The 24,798-nt window shown below is 29.0% G+C and overlaps 2 protein-coding genes across 3 annotated transcripts in view; one reads left to right on the top strand and one right to left on the bottom strand.

Moving 5' to 3' along the window:
* Window positions 1-5,010: 5,010 nt before the first annotated feature.
* LOC136971942 (cell division cycle protein 20 homolog) lies at window positions 5,011-24,138 on the bottom strand. The gene is given in 11 exon segments (XM_067266461.1): window positions 5,011-5,380; window positions 6,706-6,763; window positions 6,765-6,824; window positions 6,909-7,034; window positions 12,422-12,653; window positions 12,720-13,011; window positions 16,999-17,124; window positions 17,195-17,336; window positions 18,444-18,541; window positions 18,632-18,814; window positions 24,013-24,138. Coding segments are annotated over 10 exon segments (1,497 nt in total). The 5' UTR covers window positions 18,813-18,814; window positions 24,013-24,138; the 3' UTR covers window positions 5,011-5,198.
* A 286-nt stretch (window positions 24,139-24,424) lies between these two features.
* Art4 (arginine methyltransferase 4) overlaps window positions 24,425-24,798 on the top strand; it is a 40,417-nt gene continuing 40,043 nt past the window's right edge. The window contains exon 1 of one of the 2 annotated variants that reach the window (XM_067266460.1): window positions 24,425-24,593. In XM_067266460.1, coding sequence (XP_067122561.1) covers window positions 24,461-24,593 — 133 coding nt within the window. In that variant the 5' untranslated portion in view covers window positions 24,425-24,460. The remainder of the gene's footprint in view (window positions 24,594-24,798) is intronic. The other variant, XM_067266459.1, reaches the window with a different exon arrangement.

Raw genomic sequence — 24,798 nt, 5'->3', positions numbered from 1 at the left:
TGTTCTATAGGTGTTTGCAAAGAAACGTTAATCTTCGTTTTCTCGGGAATGTGCTTTTTATAGAGGAAGCGATATTACTGTTACATTACGCACTTAATAAATGGAAATGACATCTCTATAATTTTCGCTTAAAAACTCGCTAATTAATTAATACTGTACTAGTTGCCAACCGTCCTATATTTAACCGTATTGTCCTCCCCTTTTCCTTTTGAGTACAGTTTTAATGCGTGTTTTTGTTTAATTTTACTGTGTTATCTTTGAAATACAGTAGAGCGTCGTTTATCCGAAAGCAGGTTAACCGAAACGTCGGTTATCCGAAAGCTTTACAGTCGGACTGTGTCGTGCTGAATCGAACGTTTTTTATACTAGATTAACTTCTAAAGTATAATTTTTTGTTTTTATATTTTTCAATATATTTTGTTTGTACAAAATAAAGAAATAATTTTTAACGATACAATAGCCTCGATTATTATTATAAAAATTTTCGTTAGGCTTAAAATCGACGAAAATTCAACACGAAGCGACACGCAACGAAGAAAAATTTCAACATCGGATAGGTTAATATATTTTTTCGTACATAATCGGTTATCCGAACAACCCCAGTTCCCCAATTTATTCGGATAAACGACGCTCTACTGTATTGCCTTAATTGTCTCATTCTAAAGCAGCGATTCCTAACCGGGAATACGCGAAATAATTAAATCGTGGATCTAGCATGTTGCCACAATCTGTAATCCAAATTTTTATAAACACTTTGGATCAACAATTTTCCAATTTGAGTCTCAGAAAAAATTTCAATCGAATACATTAGACAACAAATTCAAAATTGGAATGATCTTACTGATTACAGTAGTGCTTTCTGAAGAAATTTTATTAGTAATGCTTAAAAATAGTTTTAAAATTTTAACAGCATTCTGGACGAAATGTAGCTCATACCCAGATAGCATATCAGGACCACCGACAACAGTTTGTAATGCTAAGGTTACTGAATCTTTTGTGTCAAAAAAACTGTTTAGCATTATTTTGCTGAATTCTTAATGGCTCAATTGAAACACTTTAAAAAGCCAAAATGTAATGGTCGGAGTCCGTCTTACGTCATTGTATTATTTGGCAATCCGCAGCTCCAAGTGGCTGTAACCATATAAGAAAATCAAATATACAGTACTGTATTAAATTTGCTACATCCTATAACGCTAAAAAGTTATGTAGGATATTGTTCGGGAGAAGTGGATATGACAACATTGATGAAAAAGTATTTGGCAAAAGAAGCAGCAGAGTTAAAATCAATATAAAAGACAGTGTCATTTAGTAACAGATGAAAATTAACCTTCATTGACTTATCAGAAACGTCTTGACTGCTTCGTGGGTAATATTGACATGAGTGAGATAAATATAAATGAAATTGGACATCCTAAACTACTGGACTAAATACAAAACTGAGAATTCCAGCAGCATATTTTTTTCACAAATAAATTAACAGAAAAACAGCAGTATACTTTGACTTTAAAAATTCTTGTTAAAGTAGAAAAAATTTGTTTTTTTTTTTTTTTTTGTTGTTGCCAGAATTGTCACAGACAACTTCAGTGTAAATTGCACAACATTTCATTTACTAATTGGTGGTCACATGAAACCGGTTGTACCGCATCCCATAGATAGGGAACGACAATTATTTTTAAGTTTTGATTCAAGTCATATTATTAAAAATTTGCATTCAAATTTATTATCTCCCAATCGAAAGTTGAAAAACGAGGAAGGCGAAATTTCATCAAAATATTTACACCTTTTAAAATTACAATCAAATGAAGTAATAAAGCCTGTCCGAAATCTTACAAGAAAGCATATTTGAAGATTCTGGAGCAAGAATTAAATTCAGAAAATAATGTACAAATGGTAGACGTTACATAATGTTTCTAACTCAAATTTCTACATACATTCCAGAAATCCGGATTTAATGCCATTTTTTGCCACAGATGATCAATGCCTGTGGTGGCTTGAAAATGATTTCCTTTCATATTTAGAAAAATGGAAAGTCGTGTGTTGATCAAACAGTGGAATTTTTATAAATGGAAACATATAATGCTGTAAAACTGACTGCTCTTTCTACTGTAGCTTGTATTCTCTACTTATCGAAAGCTGGTTTTCATTACATTCTAACAAGAAAATTTAATAGTGATAATGTTGAGTTGCTCTTTAGGTCTTTTTTTTTATACTCTTTCCGCCCCCTGGGCTCTAAGAGGGCTTCTTTTAGCAAGCCATTACGGGTTTGGCCAGGCCCACAATGGGGCGGCCGGATGGTGAGGGACGGGGCCGACATATCTGGATTTTTCAACCCGTCCGGATTCGAACCCGGATCTCCCAAAGCAGTAAGCTGCCACCTTGACCACGTGGCCATCCAGCCTCTGCTCTTTGGGTCTACCAGACAAATGAGTGGAGGAAATGATCATGCATGTGCAGTAAGTGTAGCTTATAGTATTCAAAAAAATCTCGAAAACTGGCCTCATATCTATGACAGATACGTCAAATGTGTCATGTCCTGGAAAAATCGAAAAATTATATACACAAAAAATACAGCCATCTTGTACTGAGTTTCTGAATATACACCTAAACAAGATCACGATCAACAGTTAAAAAATTATTTTTGCATTACCAACATACTGAAGGTAGGTTTAGCATGAAATATTTTTACATTACTGTTATACTGATTAATTTTTAGAATATTTTTATTTCAATAATCGTATTTCTTTTAAATGTTTTCCTCCAAAAAACAATGAGAAGTTTTAGCAATGATAGGAGGGTGCCTAGTAAGAACAGCTGAAGATAATTCTAATTATTTACAATGTGTTGAAATTCTCTCAACCGTTCAGACAAAATCACCTTTGATGAGTTTAATAAATCATCAGAATCGGGGTGCATTAAGGTAAATTAAAAGCCTGCAATTTTTTAAATTATAAAATTATAGTTTTAAATATTTTGTGTTATTAATATTTATTTATTTTTTTATAGATATCCTAAACCAGATTTTGTATTGTTTCTTTCAAACTAGATGAGAGTCTTTTACTCATAAAAGGAAGATTTTATATATGTTAACAGAAATTATTCTTCCTTTTATGTTGGTAAATGTTATATTCAAGTGTCCTGCCTTTGCTAATAATGCAGATCACACAAAGAATCCATGTTTAATTTTATTAACTAAATTTATTAAATTACATTTAAAAAACTATGGAAACTTATACAGTGATTTACCTGATTGCCACAAATAGAAATTTAAACCAATAAGTAGAAAAGTTATAGATATCTAAACAAAATTATATTTAAATATGTAAATTTTGTTCAGCCATTTTTAGTAAGTTGGATCAGCATTGATCCTCTTTCAAAATACTTATAATTAGTTATATGAATTTCAGTTTTTCATTTTCTCACATTTTTTTTTTTTTTTTTTTTTTTGTAAAAACCTGAAAATTCTTTTTTAATATGTTATATATCAGGGGTGGGCAAGCAAGAGTTCAGTGGGAGCCGAAATGTGTTTTGCAAAATGCATGGGAGCTGCAGTTCTGTACTGTCGTGGCGGATAGTATGGTAAGGCATGTGATTTTATTATATAACTAGCAGACCCGGCCACGCGTTGCTGTGGCTCAAAATGTATCTATTATAAATGTATAACGCCTCCCCCGTGGGGGGAATTTCAAAAAATCCCTTCTTAGTGTACATTCTCTTGACGTACCCTATTAAAACGCAATCAAACACGCATCTAAAATAGTATAATAAAAGTCGAGTTCTTCACAGTGAGCCTTAATCCTGTCCCTCTCCGTCGCAAGGAAATATCGAAAAATCCCTTTTTAGTGTATATTCTGTTGACGTAACCTATTAAAACGCAATTAAAAACGCAAAAAACCGCATGCAAAATAGTATAATAAAAGTCGGAGTTCTTCACAGTAAGCCTTAATCCTGTCCCTCTCCGTCGCAAGGAAATATCGAAAAATCCCTTTTTAGTGTATATTCTGTTGACGTAACCTATTAAAACGCAATTAAAAACGCAAAAAACCGCATGCAAAATAGTATAATAAAAGTCGGAGTTCTTCACAGTAAGCCTTAATCCTGTCCCTCTCCGTCGCAAGGAAATATCGAAAAATCCCTTTTTAGTGTATATTCTGTTGACGTAACCTATTAAAATGCAATCAAAAACGCAAAAAACCGCATGTAAAATAGTATAATAGAAGCCGAGTTCTTCACAGTAAGCCTTAATCCCGTCCATCTCTCTCCCAGTAGGGGGAATTTAGACGTGTATATTATATACAAACACTTGCGTATTCGAATGCAACGTTGTGTCAAAATTCAAAAGGAATCGGTAGGAACAAACAAACGTTATATTTTATTTATATAGATAGATAGAAAATGATCTGCTTTAGTCCATTCTAACAGAAAAGCATAATGCCTCACAGAAAAGCCAACTTAGGTTGTCAGAAGTTAGCGCCATCTGTTGGACATGAAAGCCTTAATCCATATATAAATATATTTTTGAAAGGGGGGAAATAGTGGTCTTCACATATGCCACAAACCTTCGCGGGAGTGTATTAAACAACTTCCCAAAGTTTCATGGCAATCGGATAAATAGTGTGGTAATGCATGAAGGACAGACACACAGACACACACACAGACAGACATACATTCGTTTTTTATATATATAGATATAAAACAAATATTGAATTTTTTTAATAAACATATTTTCACAAAATTACAAAAATAAAATTGTAAAAATAATAATAAAAAACAGAAATTAACACTTTCAGCAAGAGTCGCATGTAACTCAAAAAGAGCTGCATTTGCCCACGTCTGTTATATATTATGTAAACTAAATCATAATTAGAAGTGTCAAACACAAATCATCATGTTAAATCATAATTATTTCTGTTTCACTTATTTTGTCCCCTGAAAAAAGGAATTTCTTAAGTCAATAAACGAATTGACTTAAGAATTTAAGTACAAAGAAGGATAATTTATTCAATAAAAAATTAATATTTTATTTACAATATAGCAATTAATTTATACACACCTATAAATAAACACAAAATTTTATTTTAGTACTACAGTCAATTTTAAAAATAGTCTGCTTTTATAAAATTTATTCTATGATTAAGAATTGAAAAGATGAATATAGATTAAAAACATGCATTGATTGCAAGATGCAGAGGTTCATTAAGTTATCTCATACTAAATGCAAGACGCAATGCACTATTAGCAGTTTTATTTTTTATCTCCTTTTTCTTTTTATCATTGTCTGTGGCAAAACATTTCCAAAGACGAAGAGTTTCATCTGCTCCAGCTGATATAACAGTACTACCATCGGGACTCATTGCTAAATTTAATATTCTTGCTGTGTGACCTGTAATTTAAAAATAATAAAAAATGTTATTAATATTAAAGAAAATAATTAAAAATTTATTAATGCTATGCAATGTATTATGTAAATTTTTACAGTTACTTATTAATATCCTTAACAGATTAATAAATTAAGATTTCAGTATCAGTTTGTCTTGATTCATTCCATTCGTCTAACATTTTGTGATAGCCATTATACATATATGAGCCGTTAATTTTGAAAGTGGAGCAAGTCCATTTTGTGAAAAAAAAAAAAACAGCTAAAGCTAATTCTTATTACAAATTAACATAAATTTTATGTTTTTAATCAATTCACAATAAATATCTTTTAATATCAGTATAAATTTGTTACTAGTAATTTATATTGTCAACAATATTTATTGTGAGTTGATTTTGAAGGTGAGGCAAGCCCACTCTAAATAATGACAGGGCTCTCCGTTGCCCACGATTACAACAAATTAATAAAAAAATGTCGCAAACACAATGCATTTTTAGTACATGAAATGAAAAGTGAAGACTTCTATTCAACCAAACCTCTGGAGGAGGCAATTTTGAAAAGAACAAAAAATACTGATGGAGAAACTGTCAATTGGTTGATTATTTTCTGTTAAAAGATTTTCAAGAAATGTGCCATGGAAATTGTTTTATAAAACATTGATGAAAAAAGATTTGCAATTTAAAACTCTTGATTTATCACCAAAACAGGGTAGGCCAAGCAGTTTCAGAAATATAGTATCATCATCTAGAAATGCAAAAACTAGGTTTATTACTAAAGAGGAAAAAAGATATTATGACTATTACCCTATGTACCACCCATTCATCATGAATACTTTAAAAATTGCACCATCTACACTAAAATGATGACTGAAATAAATATAAATGAAATAAAAGGATCACCATACATATTCTGTATGCTTCAAATTTTTGATAGTTTGAGGTTGTGCCATTCCCGATTAATTCAAACCATCAAAACTCTACTGTATATCATAAATATTCAAATGTTAGCCACAGAACAGATGAAACCAAAAAATGTTTATATACTTTTGAAACTTATTCTGAAATAAAATAATTACAATTTATTTCTTTTAATAATAAAAATGTAATAGTTAAAAATCTTTTTAATAAAAAGGACTGTCACTTAATAGTCATTTAAAATTTAAAAAATATAATAAAAAAATAGATATAATATAAGAAAAAAGTTATCTTTGATGATAATCTTGTAACTTTGAAAATTCCTACGTTATTATATTAATTTTAATGCAATAATTAATGTTTTCACAAAAATATTTGTTAAAAAAATAATATATTTATAAATGAGAACTAACTAACCTGTAAGTTCTGCAACTCTTGTCATTGTTGGATATTTCCAAATAATTAACTCATAATTTTGCAAATCCATGTGCCGATATTAATTCTTTATAATCTTTAGACCATAAAAGTCCACAAACCTTAATTATTTAATTAAAAATATGCTATATTAATAAATTTATATCAATTAAAACCTAATATCAAGTAAGAATAAATATCCATACCTGAGATTTGGTGTCAACTGAATTCAAACAAGTTCCTAAATTACAATTCCAAATTTTAATTGTTCGATCAGCTGTTCCTCCACCACTAGCTAATACTTTTGGTTGCCATGGGCACCATGCTAAAGCCTATTAAAAATTAATAAATATTTGATCTTAAAGAGAAGAAATTAACCACAATTTAGGGTATAAACTACTTACTTTAAATATTAACTTGTTAAATTTATAAAATACTAAAATGTGAAAAAATTATAATCAAACATTTTTGTTTTTTAATTTAAATTGGAATTTCAAGATTAAAAAATTTAACCATAAAAAATTTTTATCTTCTGAAATATGTTTTATATGTTAATTTACACCAAATAAACACTACACTAAAAGAATTAAAATTGAAGGTGTTTAATTGTTTGTATATTTAAGTATAATTGTGTATTATGTACTGTATACACACACACAAATTTTAACTGCTATCAATGTTAATTTAAATACACGCCAATTGCTATAACCAATCCGTTATGAAATGAAACCTTGTCCAAACTATAAGTCTTGTCAGCTATTAGCTTTCAGTTATAATTTACAGCTTCTCAATAAACAAAGACAAAGGTATAGAAATGTTTTAACTAATTATATTAATCATTTATGAATGATTTTAATATTTGGTATTCTTCATGAGATTAAATGAATTGAGAAACTTAAGTTTTTCTACTGTTTTCACAAACTTTTTGTTCTTAAAGCCAAAGCAGTAACTCCACAGGTGTAAAATCTTCAGAAATCACCAGCTATTTCACATTCTGTCTAATTTCAGTTTTCTGTCTTAGGATTCCATGGACAGAAATCAAGACACACTCTAGTAGGCCAAAAAGTAATTAAAAACTAATATGGATGACACGTATGTGATTGCCTATCTTTATTTACAGTCATCTTCACATTTAATTGCATCGTTGGAAATTACTGAAAAACTAAAATTTATTTTTGGGTACTATACATATAATTTTCCAGTCAATTTCCCAAGATTAAAATGCAATAAATATTTAATTGACAAAATGAATTTGCATGATCAACAATTTTATTCTAAATGTATGAGAATGACTCCAGAATTTTGACTAAATATTTGAAAAAATTTATTTAAAATATTGTACACATACTTTAATAACATTTTTATACATATTTAATAGTCTTGATCATTATAAATGTTTTTTTTGTCCTTCCATATCAAAGACAACTTTCTCAAGCTTTTTTTTTTTATAAGACAGCATCTTTTTTATGCAAAATCAAATTTTATAAGACAAAACAATGCATCAATAGCTAATGGAAGTGAAGGTTGAAGTTGTAAAAATCTTAGGGATATAGCTACACATTTGGTTTTGTTTCTTGAGAATAAATATACATATCCTAAAAATGTTTTCAAAATCTTTATAACAAAATATCTTTGAAAATTGTTGTCGTAACTAACTACCACCATTGCCTATGCCTTCACATATTTTTTTCCTTCTCTCTCAAGTATATATCTTAATTTTCTATTCTATTTTAATTTAATTTTTTCTTCTCTCTGTACTTTCCATTTTTCAGCTTCACTCTCTATAGTATTAATAGATACAATAATCATAATCATTTTAATAAATAAAATAATAAGATTACTATTCAAACCAATTGAATCAAAAATAATTTATCACAAACCATTTTTCCATAAAAATTTTGTTGAAACAGCATTTACAAATTATGAGGATTTTTTAAAAACAACATCCTCATAATTTGGATTTGATTTATTGTATAAGTAATAATATTTCCATACTTCTACAAATGCCTCTAAATTGGTGTCCTGATTTCTCCTACTTTCTGTCATTTTAAATTTCCCACTATGAACTGAAATTGATGTAATTGCATGTCATTTCATTGATGACATATTTTATCTATTCATTGGTTGCTGTAAAGAAAAACTATGCAGTGCTGAAAAGTTGAACTTTTCTCAACTTTCTTTTCAGCCACATTTCAGTCAACATAAACTGAAAAATTTTACTGTTCTCAGTTTCAGCATTCTTTTTACACCTCTGGAGATGCCTCTTAACATTAATTGTACTAATTTATAATATAAAACAATTTATAAAATCATTTGAATACTTTTTCAAGCAATCAAATGAGCTACATTTCAAACCAACTTAGATAACTCAGCTAGAATCAATGCAGTAAATCAACAGACTAAAGTCTATATTCAGAAGAATATTCTAAAATTGATCTCAAAATTCTAATTTATCTATGTATGAAATAATTTCAGTACAGAGTAATTGCTTATATTTTTGTAAATATTATTAGTTAGCAAATTATCCCAACTATTAAGATCTAGCACTAAAAGTAAACCCAAAAAATAAAGTAATTTAAACACTGAAATATATATATACAACAGAGAAGTATTTTCTTGTTTGGACTTTCATTAATGAGATATTAAATATTAAAATTTATAAAACACTTATATTGTTTAACTAACATTTACTGTATAAGTTCAAAAATAATTTTTGTGTAGTTTGTGTTCTCATTTGAAACAATAAAAGATCCATTACATACTCATCTGTATATATAATCATGACGAGTTGATGATGATGATAATAATAATAATAATAATAATAATAATAATAATCAGCGGAGAGCCCAAATGGTTAGGAGTTGAAAGTTTAAATTTGGTACACAGTTAGGGTACGTCACAAGAACGCACACTAAGAAGGAATTTTTCGAAATTCCTCTCCACTCTACTATAATACCAACGTAATAATCTTAATCTTCGCTATCGTTGCTTTAGCCCGAGAAACGCCGGGTCTATCTGCTAGTTTAAGAATATTTGTGTTTCTCATATTCAATGTAATATTTCTTATCTTCAGCTAATTACATGTAACATCATAAATCATCAATAATTATACAGTCAAACCTGTTTTTATGCGGGGGATAGGGACCGCATAAAAGAAAATGCATTAAAAAAAATCGCGCAAAACTTCACGAGTGGCTATAAAAAATAGTTTTCGCAATACAATTTAAAAAATATTTTTTTTTATGTGGTGAATAGGGACCGCATAAAAAAAGTCTCACGTAGAAAATAACTCAAAACCATACGAAATAACTAGGAATTGCTTTTTTAACTCCTTGGGCCTTTTTCTGCAACACCTAATGGGGAAAAAAATCCTCTAAGAATTTTAATTTTTATATTAATTAATTATTTCCACTTAAATACGAATCTAACATTAAAAAGTTAAAAATAATCGTTAAATAATGATTTTATTTGATAAATATAGCTGCAGGAAGTGTTATTTCATTTAACAAGGCGTGAAATTTCACATCTGCAGTCTAAAGCTGGAGGGGAGCTAACTTACAGCATCTGTTCAAATATAACATAATATTTATGGTTTTTATGCTATTAAAATAAGAAAGGACTGAAATAAACGTAAGAGAAAAAAATTTTACTGAATAAAAAATGAAAAAACCTGCTGATGTCATAGAAAACAACCAATAGAGTTTTTAAAAATTTTACAGGAGTCAATTATGTTCCAATTTGATTGAAATTTTCATATACCGCACAAAAAAAAAAATCGCACAGAAAAACAGAAAAAGACCACACAAAAACAGGTTTGACTGTATTTTAATCAGAAAAGTTCAAACATCTATTTAATTACCACATCTACTTGATTTAAATACCAGTTAACTTAATACACACTCACTTCGTTTAACCTTAATATCCAGTACTTCTTGATCGTCCAAACGAACGTTTTCGTCCTCTCCGAGGACTGCCTCAGGTTATTCGAACCAAAGAATACATTAGAGCAGGATTCCAATTTTTTGAATTAATTTCTCGAGGAACTTTCAAAATATTCGAATATAATTTGACTATACGCGTGCGCTATGACGCGTTGCCTTTTTCGTATTCGTCACACACGTAACGCCACGCGTGCGATAGAGTGTTGCCGTCTTTGGTGTTTATGCATTTTCCAGTGCGTCCGGCCCTGTATATTTCTAGGGCCTCTAGGGCCCTGATGTCATCCGTTTGCAATGCTGAGTTTATCAATCTGGCGTTGTTCAGGTCAGCGTGTATTTCCGGATCTGTGGCGTAGGTTGATAAGGCGGTGGTACACCATTGATGGCTTATATCATACCTATGTTCTTTGACCCTTTGTTGTATTGATCTTTTCGTGGAGCCGATGTATACCAGTTCTTGCCCTACTCTGTCATCTCTTACTGGAGATACACTGGGGGTATACAGTATCCCAGTAAGAGATGACAGAGTAGGGCAAGAACTGGTATACATCGGCTCCACGAAAAGATCAATACAACAAAGGGTCAAAGAACATAGGTATGATATAAGCCATCAATGGTGTACCACCGCCTTATCAACCTACGCCACAGATCCGGAAATACACGCTGACCTGAACAACGCCAGATTGATAAACTCAGCATTGCAAACGGATGACATCAGGGCCCTAGAGGCCCTAGAAATATACAGGGCCGGACGCACTGGAAAATGCATAAACACCAAAGACGGCAACACTCTGTCGCACGTGTGGCGTTACGTGTGTGACGAATACAAAAAAGGCAACGCGTCATAGCGCACGCGTATAGTCAAATTATATTCGAATATTTTGAAAGTTCCTCGAGAAATTAATTCAAAAAATTGGAATCCTGCTCTAATGTATTCTTTTGTTCGAATAACCTGAGGCAGTCCTCGGAGAGGACGAAAACGTTCGTTTGGACGATCAAGAAGTACTGGATATTAAGGTTAAACGAAGTGAGTGTGTATCTATTTAATTATTTTTCAATGCTGAATTATCATGTTTACAGCTATGCAACTGTTTTTTACTTGTACAGGTAGATTAAAAATAACTATGCATTGAAAAATCACTGTGATTTCTATATTTCTAATACAATGATGATGAAAATTATTTGACATGTGCCTTAATAAACAGAAATATGAATGCACACCTTAAACTTCAATGTAGACACTGGTGCCATCCACTGACATTTTCCTCAGATTGAAACATGGTTGGATGACTACTTCTGTGCATCTGAAACCAAACTTGTGGTCATTTTAGCTTCAAATTCAATAGTTGTTTCCAACAGATTGTGGCATGATGTCTCTTCATCATATGCCACCATCTCTGAAGAGCAACCATTGATTTCCACATCTCATAGCATGCAGCAATCCACTTACTCCTAATCAGACAAGAAAGTAGTTCCTTTGTCACTGTGCATGCAGCCTCTCTCAGTCACTGCCCACATCAACAATCAAGAATAATAAAATTCCATTAATTGATGTACATACACACACAATTATAATAATATTGCATTGTTATTACAAAAATTATAGCAATTTCTCAATGCATAGTTATTTTCCATCCAACTGTATATTTAATATACAAGAAAAACCAAACTACTAAATAAATTACAAAATGCAATTACTAAATAAATATTTATTAAAAGACTATGTAATTACGTAAGAAAATGAAAATAATTACACATTGAAAATGAAATTAAATTTTTACCTTAACAGCAGCTTGATGTGAAAATGAATGAAATGGATGATTTTCATCATAGTTATGGTTAATGCCTGAAGACCATATGTTTAACACATTGTCATTACCTCCGCTTGCAAGAAATTGACCATCAGGAGACCATTCCAATCCACATACTTCTTGGGTATGACCATGTAATGTGCCAACATGATGCTGAGCAATACGAACATCATGATGATGTATAAATCCACTTCTAGATCCACTGTAAAGAATTTTTTTTTTAATTTAATAATTTTGAAATAAAAATGAATTAACAACAATGCTTTACCTTGACAAAATGTAAGAATTCCACGACAGCGACCCAATTCTTGCAGTGTGACCTCTCATGACCCTAAGCCTTTTTAATTTTTCAACATCCCATAATTGAACTTCAGCTAAACTAGTCCCAATTGCTAAGTGAGTTCCTTCCTTTACCCAAGAAACAGAACATATAATTTCAGTTGCTTCATCTAATTCCATAAGTTGTTCTATTTCACCAGTTCCAGCATTCCATAAATAGACATGACCAGCTAAGGCTACTGCTAAAATATTATTTGCACTCCAGTCTAATAAATTTAAATCTGTAAATAATTATATATATAATATGAAAAATTAGAAGAAAAGATATGCCTTTTATTTATATTGTTATTGGGCTGCAATTTGAAAAAATTGTAGATCCCACCATCATCCATCCTTAATCTTGAGAACAGAGTTAGATAGATGGAATCCAAGACCAGATATGGAAAGATTAGAGGCAGGAAGCCCCGATTAACTATATAAAAACTTCTGATGCAAACCAAAGTCATGTTATTTAAATTTCCTGAAAACAGTTAATAGATAACTGGCATGACTATTTTTAAAGGAAAAGTATGATGAACAAAGGCAAGCTACTACTAATTTAAAGTGGAGAGCATATATTTTAAATTAAATTAGTTAAAAATAAGATTTAAATTGCAGCCCAGTATTGTGACACTGTCACAAATAATTGCTCATTATTATTTTTTAAAGAATATACCAAAATTGATTTATTACTTACCCATTAATGTCTAAATATTAAAATAATTTTATTAAAAATAAATTATTAAGAATACTTTTAAAAAATTAATATCTTTTTTCAAAATGAAATATTGTATTTGTACATCAAAGACCATATTTGAATGTACAGTACTTGCAATTTTATTCAATATGCAGTTATATACTATTTTGAGGAAAGTTTGTATTCATATCTCATACAAAATATATAAGGTAAACATAAAAATATTTGAGATGTTATATAAAAATATTAAATTATAAGTTAGCTTAAGTTGACAGTCATAGAAGCTTACAACTGCAAAGATATTCCCAGTCAGCATGACAAAACTGTATGGTTACACAATCCAAGTTAACAGGTATGACAAAGATCCTTATAGCATAATCGGCAATGTATTTGCATGATAAACAGACGTTGGAGGTTCAAAGTCAATTTTCGGACTACCAGAATATACTAAAGTATTAAGTTTAATTCTAAAATTAATGTAATTATTATTGATATATATGACAGCTGAACTACCTACCTTTAGTAAGCAGTTTGGCTGCCATGTTACTTTTATTAATAATTATTTAGTTTCTTTGATTTAAGTCTAATCTATATTTACAAAGAAAAAAAATTGCTTAGACATTTGATATTTTCACCTTTTAGCTGCCAACATCCCAGAAATAAACAAATTTCGAGCTTTTTAAATACACAAAATTTTTCTTTTGAAACCTTGCTAATGTATTATCTATATATGTATTTTCTCAAAAGTACAATTTTGAAAACTTCTTGTTATGCTAGTTATGTTTATGTATTAAATCAAACAATATAGAATTTATATTTAATGCAAATACAGTCAAACCTGTTTACAAACTTAATTCATTCCTAAAAGTTGTTCAGAAACTGATATGTTCTCAAACTGAAACAAAATTTTCCATAAGAAACAATGTAAAATGGATTAATCCATTTATATTGTTACATTTTACATGGATTAATCCATTCCCAACTACCAAAAGTCCACCCCCCCTTTTTTTACCTTTTCAGCTGTATTTCATGCATAAAAATGCTTACAAATGCAATGTAATGATAATACATATATATATTAAAAGCTAAATGTTCTGTCACGCCCAATCGAAACCAAAACTAATACTTTACAAAGAAGTGCTATAAATAGAGACTGCCTACATGAAATATAATCAAATCAATCAAGACCAACAACAAGCACTTTATCTACACTTTCTGAAATATTGTTTCAATTAATTTGATTTTAATTTTATTTTAGTTTCAGTTTATAAACCACTTTCAATTAACTGGCTACCTAGTATTAAATATTAATATTTTAATATATAATAAAAATATAAATATGACTTTTACAAAGAAATAACTTTGCATGTTGTCCTCCTTTTTCACCGTTTGCATCATCAGCAGTCCTTGAACAATTCACACAAATGGTGCGAACTGTCACCATTCGCACCATTGTGTGAATTGTTCAAGGACTGCTGATGATGCAAACGGTGAAAAAGGAGGACAACATGCAAAGTTATTTCTTTGTAAAAGTCATATTTATATTTTTATTAAATGTAAATAGTGCCGGCCACTTACCTATATTGGATTTTTACTTAAAATTTTAATATATATTATAATATTAAATTTATAAATTTTTGTTATTTAATTTCAGTTAAGCACCTATAAACATGGATTCATGGATGTCATTTATATTATGCAAATGTCAATTAACAAGGTTTTTATTAATTAATTTGATTTAAATTGAATTGTGACAAATACCAAAAACTGGAAGTAGTATCCCACCAGCATCTACATCGAAATCTAATTTGAATAACAATGTTATCGATGGTTTGTGTTGTGATGTCTAATGACGTGAAGCAAATCTTGGAGCCAGTACTGAACTGGTAGTTCTGGTATTCGTTGGGCCATTGACTTTCTTTTACACTTACCCTGCTAGAAACGTAATATTACATTTTCTGCATTCCTTTGCAAAAAACAAAAAACAAAAAACGTAATATGTTTCTTGATATATCTTGTTATTCCTAGCTTTAAAACATAACATTACATTTTCAGCAATGAAAATATGACTTCTTTGTATATTTTAGTGTGTCTGTTAATAAATAATGGGCACTATTTATTCAGAAATTTGAAATATAAGGGATTTTGTACAACCACGATCATTGTCTGATTCAGAGTTTCATCACCATATTTTGCAAGTGAATATCAAGTCATTTTATTTTTAATATATGAGTTAAGTTTAGATACGGCGCTTTAATGTACTAACTAATAATTGTTCGAATTCATTAATAAAAAATCAACAAACAAAGTGCCAATTATATTGATTTATCTGATAAAAAATGTTGCAATTACGGTTTAGGCCTGAGATAAAAAAAAATACAAATAAGTCACATAATTTTGTTATTATTTTAAACCTTAATAGTTTATATGATATTACATAATTTATATTATACTTTTTAGATATTATCAATACAAAGTCAAATTCCTATATTTCTGATAATGCTAAGGCCATCTTATGTACATTTGCCAAATGAACTCAACTACAAAAAACAGCCAGAAAAAAGTCTACTAATAATATTGATACAGTATATCATTATAATGAATAAATTCATCAATGTACTATATATTTCATACATAAAAATACAAATTTTAAAGCTATATTGCAGTTTTTAATTTTTTTCATTGTATCTTTACCTCTAAAACATGTCCAAATAACATTAAAGCATAATACATAAAAATAAAGCCTGCACACATCAAAATTGAGTATTGTACAGATAAATGTTCCCAATATCAGAAACTGTTTTTACTTTTTACCGAACTTTAGTCAATTGTTTTATATTTTCAGTAGAAAATACTGTAAAATTGGTTAAATCAGTCAGCACACAGGTACGGAAGAAGGTCAACTGGACCAGCAGGGTCCAGTTGATCTACTTCCTTACCTAACATAGCCAGTATAGGAAGTTGACCATTGTGACCAGTTTTGCTGAGCAACTTGTTCAGAAACTGAGTTATTATAAGGCAATCTGAGCAAATATGGTGTTCAAAATTTTGTTCATAAACAGGGGCATTCGTAACCCAAGGTTTGACTGTACTTACAATTCAAGGAGATAATGGAACTGATAAAATCTTACATAACTATGAATTTATGTAAATCAGAAAATAGTACTCTCATAGAACAGCTACATATTTTCCAATATAGTAATCTACATTTTGAACAGCTAATTATCAAATATAAATAATCATACCAAAAATCTCCATTATAGCATAACTGGCAATACACTTTACATTATGCAAAAATTATTGATTTAAATCCCACTTTACACACTTTTTTCAGATAGAAAATTTAAATTTAAATTTGATATAATTAATTAATTAGTCTTTTTAACAAATAACATATCTAGTTCTAGTCTATATTTCTGGATCATTAATTAATTCTAATCTGGAATATTTGTGGCATGCTTATTAATATTTAATACAGAATTTTCACATTTAGTTACTATAATTAATATTGTTCCTTAAATCTTGTTCTTACAATAATCATCTACTATTTCTGGAGCATCTAATATTCTTTCTGGAATATGTGGTATAAAACGGGTTCCTTTCTTCACAGTTGACACTTTACTGGCACTATAAATTACTTTCATATCACTGTTATAACCTTTAAAAAGTTTTGAAAAGCATTAACTTTAAATTATAAGTAATTAATAAAGAAATTCTAATATACAAACCTTCTGGAATCTGTGCTTTCTTTTGATAAGAGAGTATTTTAAAATTTGATATATCTCCATTTAAATTTTCATTCATAATGCGTTTATATTCTTGACTATTTGGGCTCAAATTCTCACGGTCATTTTTATTCTCCTGCGTGAGCTAAATAACAGATATTTTAGTTATATTTAATTATTATTATTCAATACAAGAAACATTATATTAACTGTATATAATGACATATTACATAAATTTTCCCATTAATTTATACTGCAATAATTAATTTATGGTAAAAACTAAATAGATTTGAGCCTCTCACTTACCAAATTGATTAACTCCACAAAAACAAAAACTATAAAAATTGAGAATATAAATTATTTTTTAAAATTCCTTTTAAACTTTAAATTTAAATAAACATTGCAGAATATATTATTATATATCATTATATTAAAGCATAGCATTAATATAAGGATATATAAAATTAGTTACGCGAAAAATTTGAAAATAATAACGATTATATTAAGGATTTACAAATACAGTTAATCAATTTGACCTGTGAACAGCTCATTTAATAGGTTTACATTCTTCAAAACCTATTAAATCTACAGATAGATTTGATTTTTACTATAAATTAATTATTATAATATAAATCAACCAGTGCTGTAAATCTAGTACTTAAAAACTGAATTTACAGTCCTGATAATTAAATAATTTTAGTTTAATTATTTGCCACATATAATAGGAAACTAAAAATTTTTTTGTGTTTTTAAAGTCATATAATATTTGTAATGATGATATTTATGTACATATATATCATTTTTTGTCAAAACAGATTTGTGGTTGTCATAGTAAGTGCCATTTAATTTAGGATTTTTTAATAATTGTACAGTAGTGAAATGTAATATTTTAATTCTGAGAGTAAGACTGACAACATGCTAATCAAGATGCTTTTATGAAAAAACTTCCTCCAGTTTTCAAGGTACATTATAGATTAGTTGTTTTATGAAACAATAATTTTCTTTATTTAATATGGAAAATTTATCTTACTCATCTATTTGAGTAAATAACTTGCTATTTAAATATATAAAATTTTATAATTATTAAGCATTATGTGACTATATTTTCAATATTGGTTTTCTGATTAATCTACAAAATATTTAGAATATACAAATATTACTGTTATTAAACTCAAAATCAAATATTAAAATTTAAAAATTATCATTATATTATTAAAAATGCAAATAGAATAAAGTATAAATTAAACATTACTTTATAATGACTAATTTCAAACTGCATTCCACTACGATTAGGAATAAAACGATCACCTTGATTGGGAGTTTTATTTCTAGAAGGAGATTTAGATCTTGCTGAAAGTAGTAAATATGTTTTAATTTTATGAAAATGGGATTTAAAAATTAAATTATTATTTTCAATTTTCAATATAAGTTTAACATTACCTGGAGAATTTGATGGAGTTTTGTTACTTCCTGCAGCAATAGAATTACTTGATATGTTGAGTGAATTATTAGCACTTGTAGTTGAATTTTCTAATTTTTTTCTTTGCCATTTAGGCAGGGGTCCTTTAGTATCCAATTTTAAAGATGACATTAATTCTTTTTCCAAGTTAAGATGAGACATTTCTAAACTAAATATTTCAAATTATTTAATTTAAAAATTTCAATTTCATTTTCATTTTGCAATTAAAAGAATTAAAGAAATTAAGTACTGTAGAATGGAGATAAATAAAATGATCTTTCAACATTTTTTAGTTTTATAATTTTTATACCACAATAGTGACATGAAAACTAATGATAGGAATGGCAAGCTTATACTAAAGAGAAGAGTTTTTGCTAGAAAAAATAAAAAACTGAAAAAATAATTTTTACAAATATTTTTAATAAACATCACAGTTTCATATAACCTGACATGGGAATACATTAAACCACCATGATTTGAAAGAAAACTGGATAATTTTAGGTTTTTGTTTCATATAGGTTTGTATTATATTCTTTATGAAACAATAAAAAATACTCCCCCATTCTATAAAATGAAAATGAAGATAATAAAATATTATAAAAACAAAGATGAATTTATAGCATTTCAAATATACAATTAAAGTGAAATAAATATTTAAACTTGATAAAAAGTATTCAAGTATAAGTTTAAAAAAATGTGTAATATAAAGTTATAAAGTAATTAATATTATATAATATTTAGTTAACTACTAAAATTCCACATCCTTTTTTTTTGATAATATTGTACCCAACTGAAGAGGGATGAATGTATACATCCAAAATACATTTTGGAGTCAATAAAATTGAAATGATAAAACAATCATCTTAAAGTCATTTGTGGTCATTATAAGTTTGGTTTTGAGGCATATTAATAACCAATAGAAATTTAACATAGTTATTCAAACAAGAATCATTTTATACTAAATGTTTTCTCATATGCATAACACAAATAGATCTAACAAGTAAATAAGGTGTCTTGAAATGTTTAATCATGTCTGAAATCTTGTGCATGAACTATCGCATGTAATATAAAGTAAAGTAAACAATAGATAGTAAACCATTAAAAAAATCTAAAAAATAAAATATACACTAATTAAAACCTGGAAATCCCAGTCTTGTTTTGACAATTATAGCTGGAAACAGTAAATGACAATTTGTAAAAAAAAAATAATAATAAATCCCATTGAGCTCACTGGTCACTCAGTAAAATTGGGCTGCACTACACTATAGGTAAACAATAATTGACAATTAAAAATTTGTGAAGAACAAAGATAAAATAATATCTATACAATATTCTCTTGGCAGATATCTAAACACCATACTGATAAAATTGTGAAATATAAGTTTCTCATCAAAATCAATGCCTAAATCACTTACCAAATGAACATATTTTATTATAATTTCATTACTTGCAAATAGAAAATTCTTTAGATTCCTAACTAGAGCTAGTCTTAGAAAGACTGGTTTTGAAATTAAATAGTACTGGCTGAGAAGACAGTTTTGATAAATTGTTTTGAAACTCAAATAAATAAGAGTTAATAATTTTAACATTGCTAGCAAGCATTTGTGGACCTTAGATTAGATAAAATAAACCCATGTTAGCAGTGTAATAAGCTATCGCACATACAAATAAAATGATCTAGTTTAAATTTAGAATGGGAAAAGATTGTTATTTCTTTAAAAAAATGTATTTTGTAAAAAATATATTGAATAAATCCATATTGCTAATTTTCAATCTTTATTTGATTACTGTGTCCCTATTTGGTATGTGGCTGCTCCTTCACTAATCACCAAAATTTTGCATGAACTTGGTAAACTGTATTTCATGCTAAATAAATTGTGTAACCTACCACTTACCACAGTCCTACCATTGCATGTGTGCTCATCAGCTTACCTGACCTCCAAGAATGCATAAAATATTTTTATTGTGTTCTTTTTTTAATGAATATTTTAATGGTTTGATATGTCTACACTGGATTTAAAAGTACTCAGTCAATCCATCTGTAGTTCTTCATGTATATTCACTCCCCAACATTGCCTGACAATATTATACCAATCAATTTTTTTTATCACATTGCAGAGAATATGAAACCAGTGGAACATTTATTGTACAAAAGTTTTTATTTGTTTTAAAAACAAATGTCAAAATATTTTATATCAGTCATGAATTTTAATTTGTTCAGTATCTAGACTAATCAGTACCCATAATTCTTTCTTCTTTATTGTTGGCTGCAATTCAAAAAATTGTAGACCTCTAAGTTCCCACTGTCATCCATCCATCCTTTCCTTGATCTTGAGAACAGAGTTAGATAGATGAAATCCAAGACCAGATATGGAAAGATTAGGGGCAGGAGGCCAGATTAACTATATAAAAACTTCCAATGCAAACTGAAGTTGTGTTATTTCAATTGAAAAATTTCCCCTGAAAGCAGTTAATAGATGACTGGCAAGACTCTATTGTTTAAGGAAAAGTATGATGTACAGTACAGGAGCAAGCCACTATTAATTTCAGGTGGAGAACAAATATTTTAAATTAAATAAATTAAAAATTGCAGCCTGGCATTGTGACAATGTCACAATAAATAATTGCTTGGTTTTTATATGTTAAAGTATGTTCAATCTTTATAAGTGTAATATTTTTTATTTTTTTTAATTTTATCACTTTTGACTGTTTATGTCTTCACTTACTTTCATTGTAATTTTAAATTGCATTACTTTTATGCATTAACATATAATTTATATTTATGTACATAATTTTTTGTTATTTTTAGGTTTTAATTGCACTATGTTGTTGGGGTTTTTGTTAAATGGGGGTTGATATCATTTGCAAATAGCAAATGATATCCACCCCCACATTTGCAATTTCTAATTATGTATTAAATAAAATAAATAAATATTTATATATTATTTCTTTTGGGGATACTATAGATCAGGGGTGGCCAACTTTTGTGCACATAAGATCTACTTTTTATCGTAAAAATGTGTCGCGATCGACTTGTTGTCATAGGCATAGTCTAAGTGGGGAGGGGGAAGTGTGAAACACATACTATGTTTATACACTGTTTCAGTACGAAATGTAATGCCACTGCTTGTGAGTCGAGTCATAACTGCATGCACACAGTTGCGTTCGGTTACAAATATAATACATTAAGTCAAGACATCGCTAGCGATCGACCAAAATTGGCTTGGCGATCGACCGGTCGATCGCGATCGACTTGTTGGCCACCCCTGCTATAGATTACCACCTATGGGATTTCGGGTCTTTGAGTATATATCTGAACTCAGGAGACTGAGACGAGTTCAACGATGCCCTACGTTTGGACCAGAGACGAAAAATGAAAAAGTTATCACACTTTTTTCCAGCGATCGCGCAACAATAGGGAGTCGCGTCGCTCTCTCCACTAAGTCGGCCTCGCTATCGCAATCGGGAGTCGCGTCGCTTGCCGTTAAAATTGCCTTTGGTAGATGTTTCCCTCTCTTTTTTTTACTTTGTTCAAGAACTACCGTGAATCAATAACTAGTGACGTTTAGCACATGGCGGCCTGCCGGCGGCTCTCTTCCAGGAGGTCAGTCAGGAGCACGAACAGTGGGAACGGCTGCCATGTTCGCTGCCATAAGTAACATTAACCAAAATGGCGATCACGTGATGATCGGAAGTCGCGTCGCTCTCTCCGCTCTCGTATCACGTGTTAACCCTACTGGAGATGACCGTAGTCCGACGTCATGGTTTGCAGACTTTACCGCAAGATGGCAGTACTAGCAACTATGGTGCCATCTTCATGAGAGCATTAAAAAGTATGGTAACTTAAAAAGTATGATAACTTTTTTATTTTTTGTCTCTGGTCCAAAAATAGGGTATCGTTGAACTCGTCTCAGTCCCGAGTTCAAATATATAATCAAAGTCCTAAAATTCAATAGGTGGTAATCTATAGTGCACCCTTTTTTTTTTAAATAAAACTCACTATCATCATCATCAAGAACAAACCTGATAACGTGCAAGGTAACAACACTGTACCATATGTTTGACACATTAACTAAATGCTTATTAAGACTAGTGTAATCTAAAATTAAAAAAATAATCTATTTTCAACAAAGAATGGATTTTATTTAACAACTTTATCATTGAATTTCAATGTACTGTTTCTCTAAGCTTTTCTTTACGGAAAGCATTGTTAGAAATTTTTTATGTTTACAGTGCTCCTTAAAAATGTTAATTATTAGTTTAATATTACTGGGAATTATTACTTCAGTTATACACTCGACATAGTGTTGGATTCATATGAAACTAGATAAACCTTAAATATTTTTTTGGTTGATAGGTTAAAAGCACTGGCTGAGGCAGTTGACTACAAGGAAAAGTTTGCAGTGAGCATGTACATTTTTCCAGTCATAAAATTAATACAAGTTAAAACATGTTTTTAAAATCTTGTTTTTTTTTTTTAACATTTTTGGGCAATATAATTTTTTAAAAAAATTAAGTTAAATTTTTTTCTCACATATTAGAATTCACAAATAACAATTAGTTAAATATATTAGTAAGATTTATCAGTTAAATAAATTGATTCCATTTTATTTAAATAAAGTATTTCTTCTTTTCACAAAGAAATATACATCAGCACAAAATTTAGGAAATCACATAATGTTCCTAAATAACAAGGAAGAAAAAAGTTAACAATGAATGTTTTTATTTCCACATACTCTCTAGATAATATTTTATATTTTTGAGGTTAAGGGGGGGGTCAAAAATATTTCTGAAGAATATGAAATGACTTAAATTTTACTTTAAATGTGTACTTTATTTCAACGAGAAGAGTAAACAAGCTGAATAAAGTTTAACAAACTTCAATAATTAATGATTTATTCATTATAAATAAACAAAAAATAGACTATGTGAATCTTAAGTTTTTAAACAATAGAACAATTAACAAAGGGAAAGTACTGCAAATTGCAGATATTCTATAATATACCAACTCAAAACTCAAATATTTCACAAAGAAAGAAATATGGGTAAGATACAATTGAAAAACTCAATGTAACAGTAGTGTAATCCTCATTTATGTTAACTGTGCCATACTTTTAAATACACTGTCTCTAAATACAACGAAAATTTACTAAAGTTCCGTTTAAGCCCTTTTAGCCTTTCATTTTAACACTTGGGTTTATTATCAAGTGTGACGTAAAGATTTTCAAATTTAAACAGATAACACTTAAAATCCTCTCAATCTATCTCTTTATACAATTCATGAAGATTCTGATTTTCTTCCTAATCATTTTATTTACGATCAAAAAATGATATATAAACTAATAATTCATATTAAACTTACCATTAATAAAACACAATATTTAAAATTCGATTAGATATGTAAAACGAATAAATATGTTTGAACAGCGATTTCAAATTGCCGCTCGCCGATTGGTTGACGAATAAGCAAACAGAACTAGATAATTTCTTATTGGAAAATAATTATTATTTCTTAAACTAAATATTGAATAATTAATTCAATAACCTTTAAATTCGTACGATATTAAATAACATTCACAGTGCCTTTAAAAATATATTAAATAATGAATTTTTTTAATAATTAATTTTCGATTGGTTAAATATTTTTTTTATTAAAATTAAAACATTACACGCCTTTTTTTCGAAAAAATTAAGTTTGTAAAGAGAAAATATATTTAAAATAATTATAAAATATTTAAATAATTAAACAAAAATAGTAAAGTTAATTATATACTTATCCCGCACTGATTTCTTGTTGACAAGAAGCAAAGATGGCGGCGACTTTCGAAGGTTTGAACGTTTCTTTACTAAACGAAAGCAATGAACTAACAAAAAAATTTCCGTTCACGCTCACGCTTTTTATTGCCGACGAATCCGAAAATCTGGTGTTGAAATTTAAACATGGTGAGTCTAATACATGTGTTTATATAAGTAAGAAGTGGATCGTTCCCATGTCTTTGTTCCTTTTATATATTAATTCGATTGGCATCAAAATTTAATTAATTTAATGGTATATAAACGATCGAGTCGACCGGATTTATTAATATGTGTGTGTATTTAACTGCCAATGTTGATACTTATAGATTTTTAATGAATCTGGTTATGAAAT

This window comes from Centruroides vittatus, unplaced genomic scaffold, assembly GCF_030686945.1.
Source record: "Centruroides vittatus isolate TY-2023 unplaced genomic scaffold, ASM3068694v2 contig_2733, whole genome shotgun sequence".
NCBI lineage: Eukaryota > Metazoa > Arthropoda > Arachnida > Scorpiones > Buthidae > Centruroides > Centruroides vittatus.
Note: the sequence above shows the minus strand (reverse complement) of the source record. Positions and strands in the feature narration are given on the sequence as shown.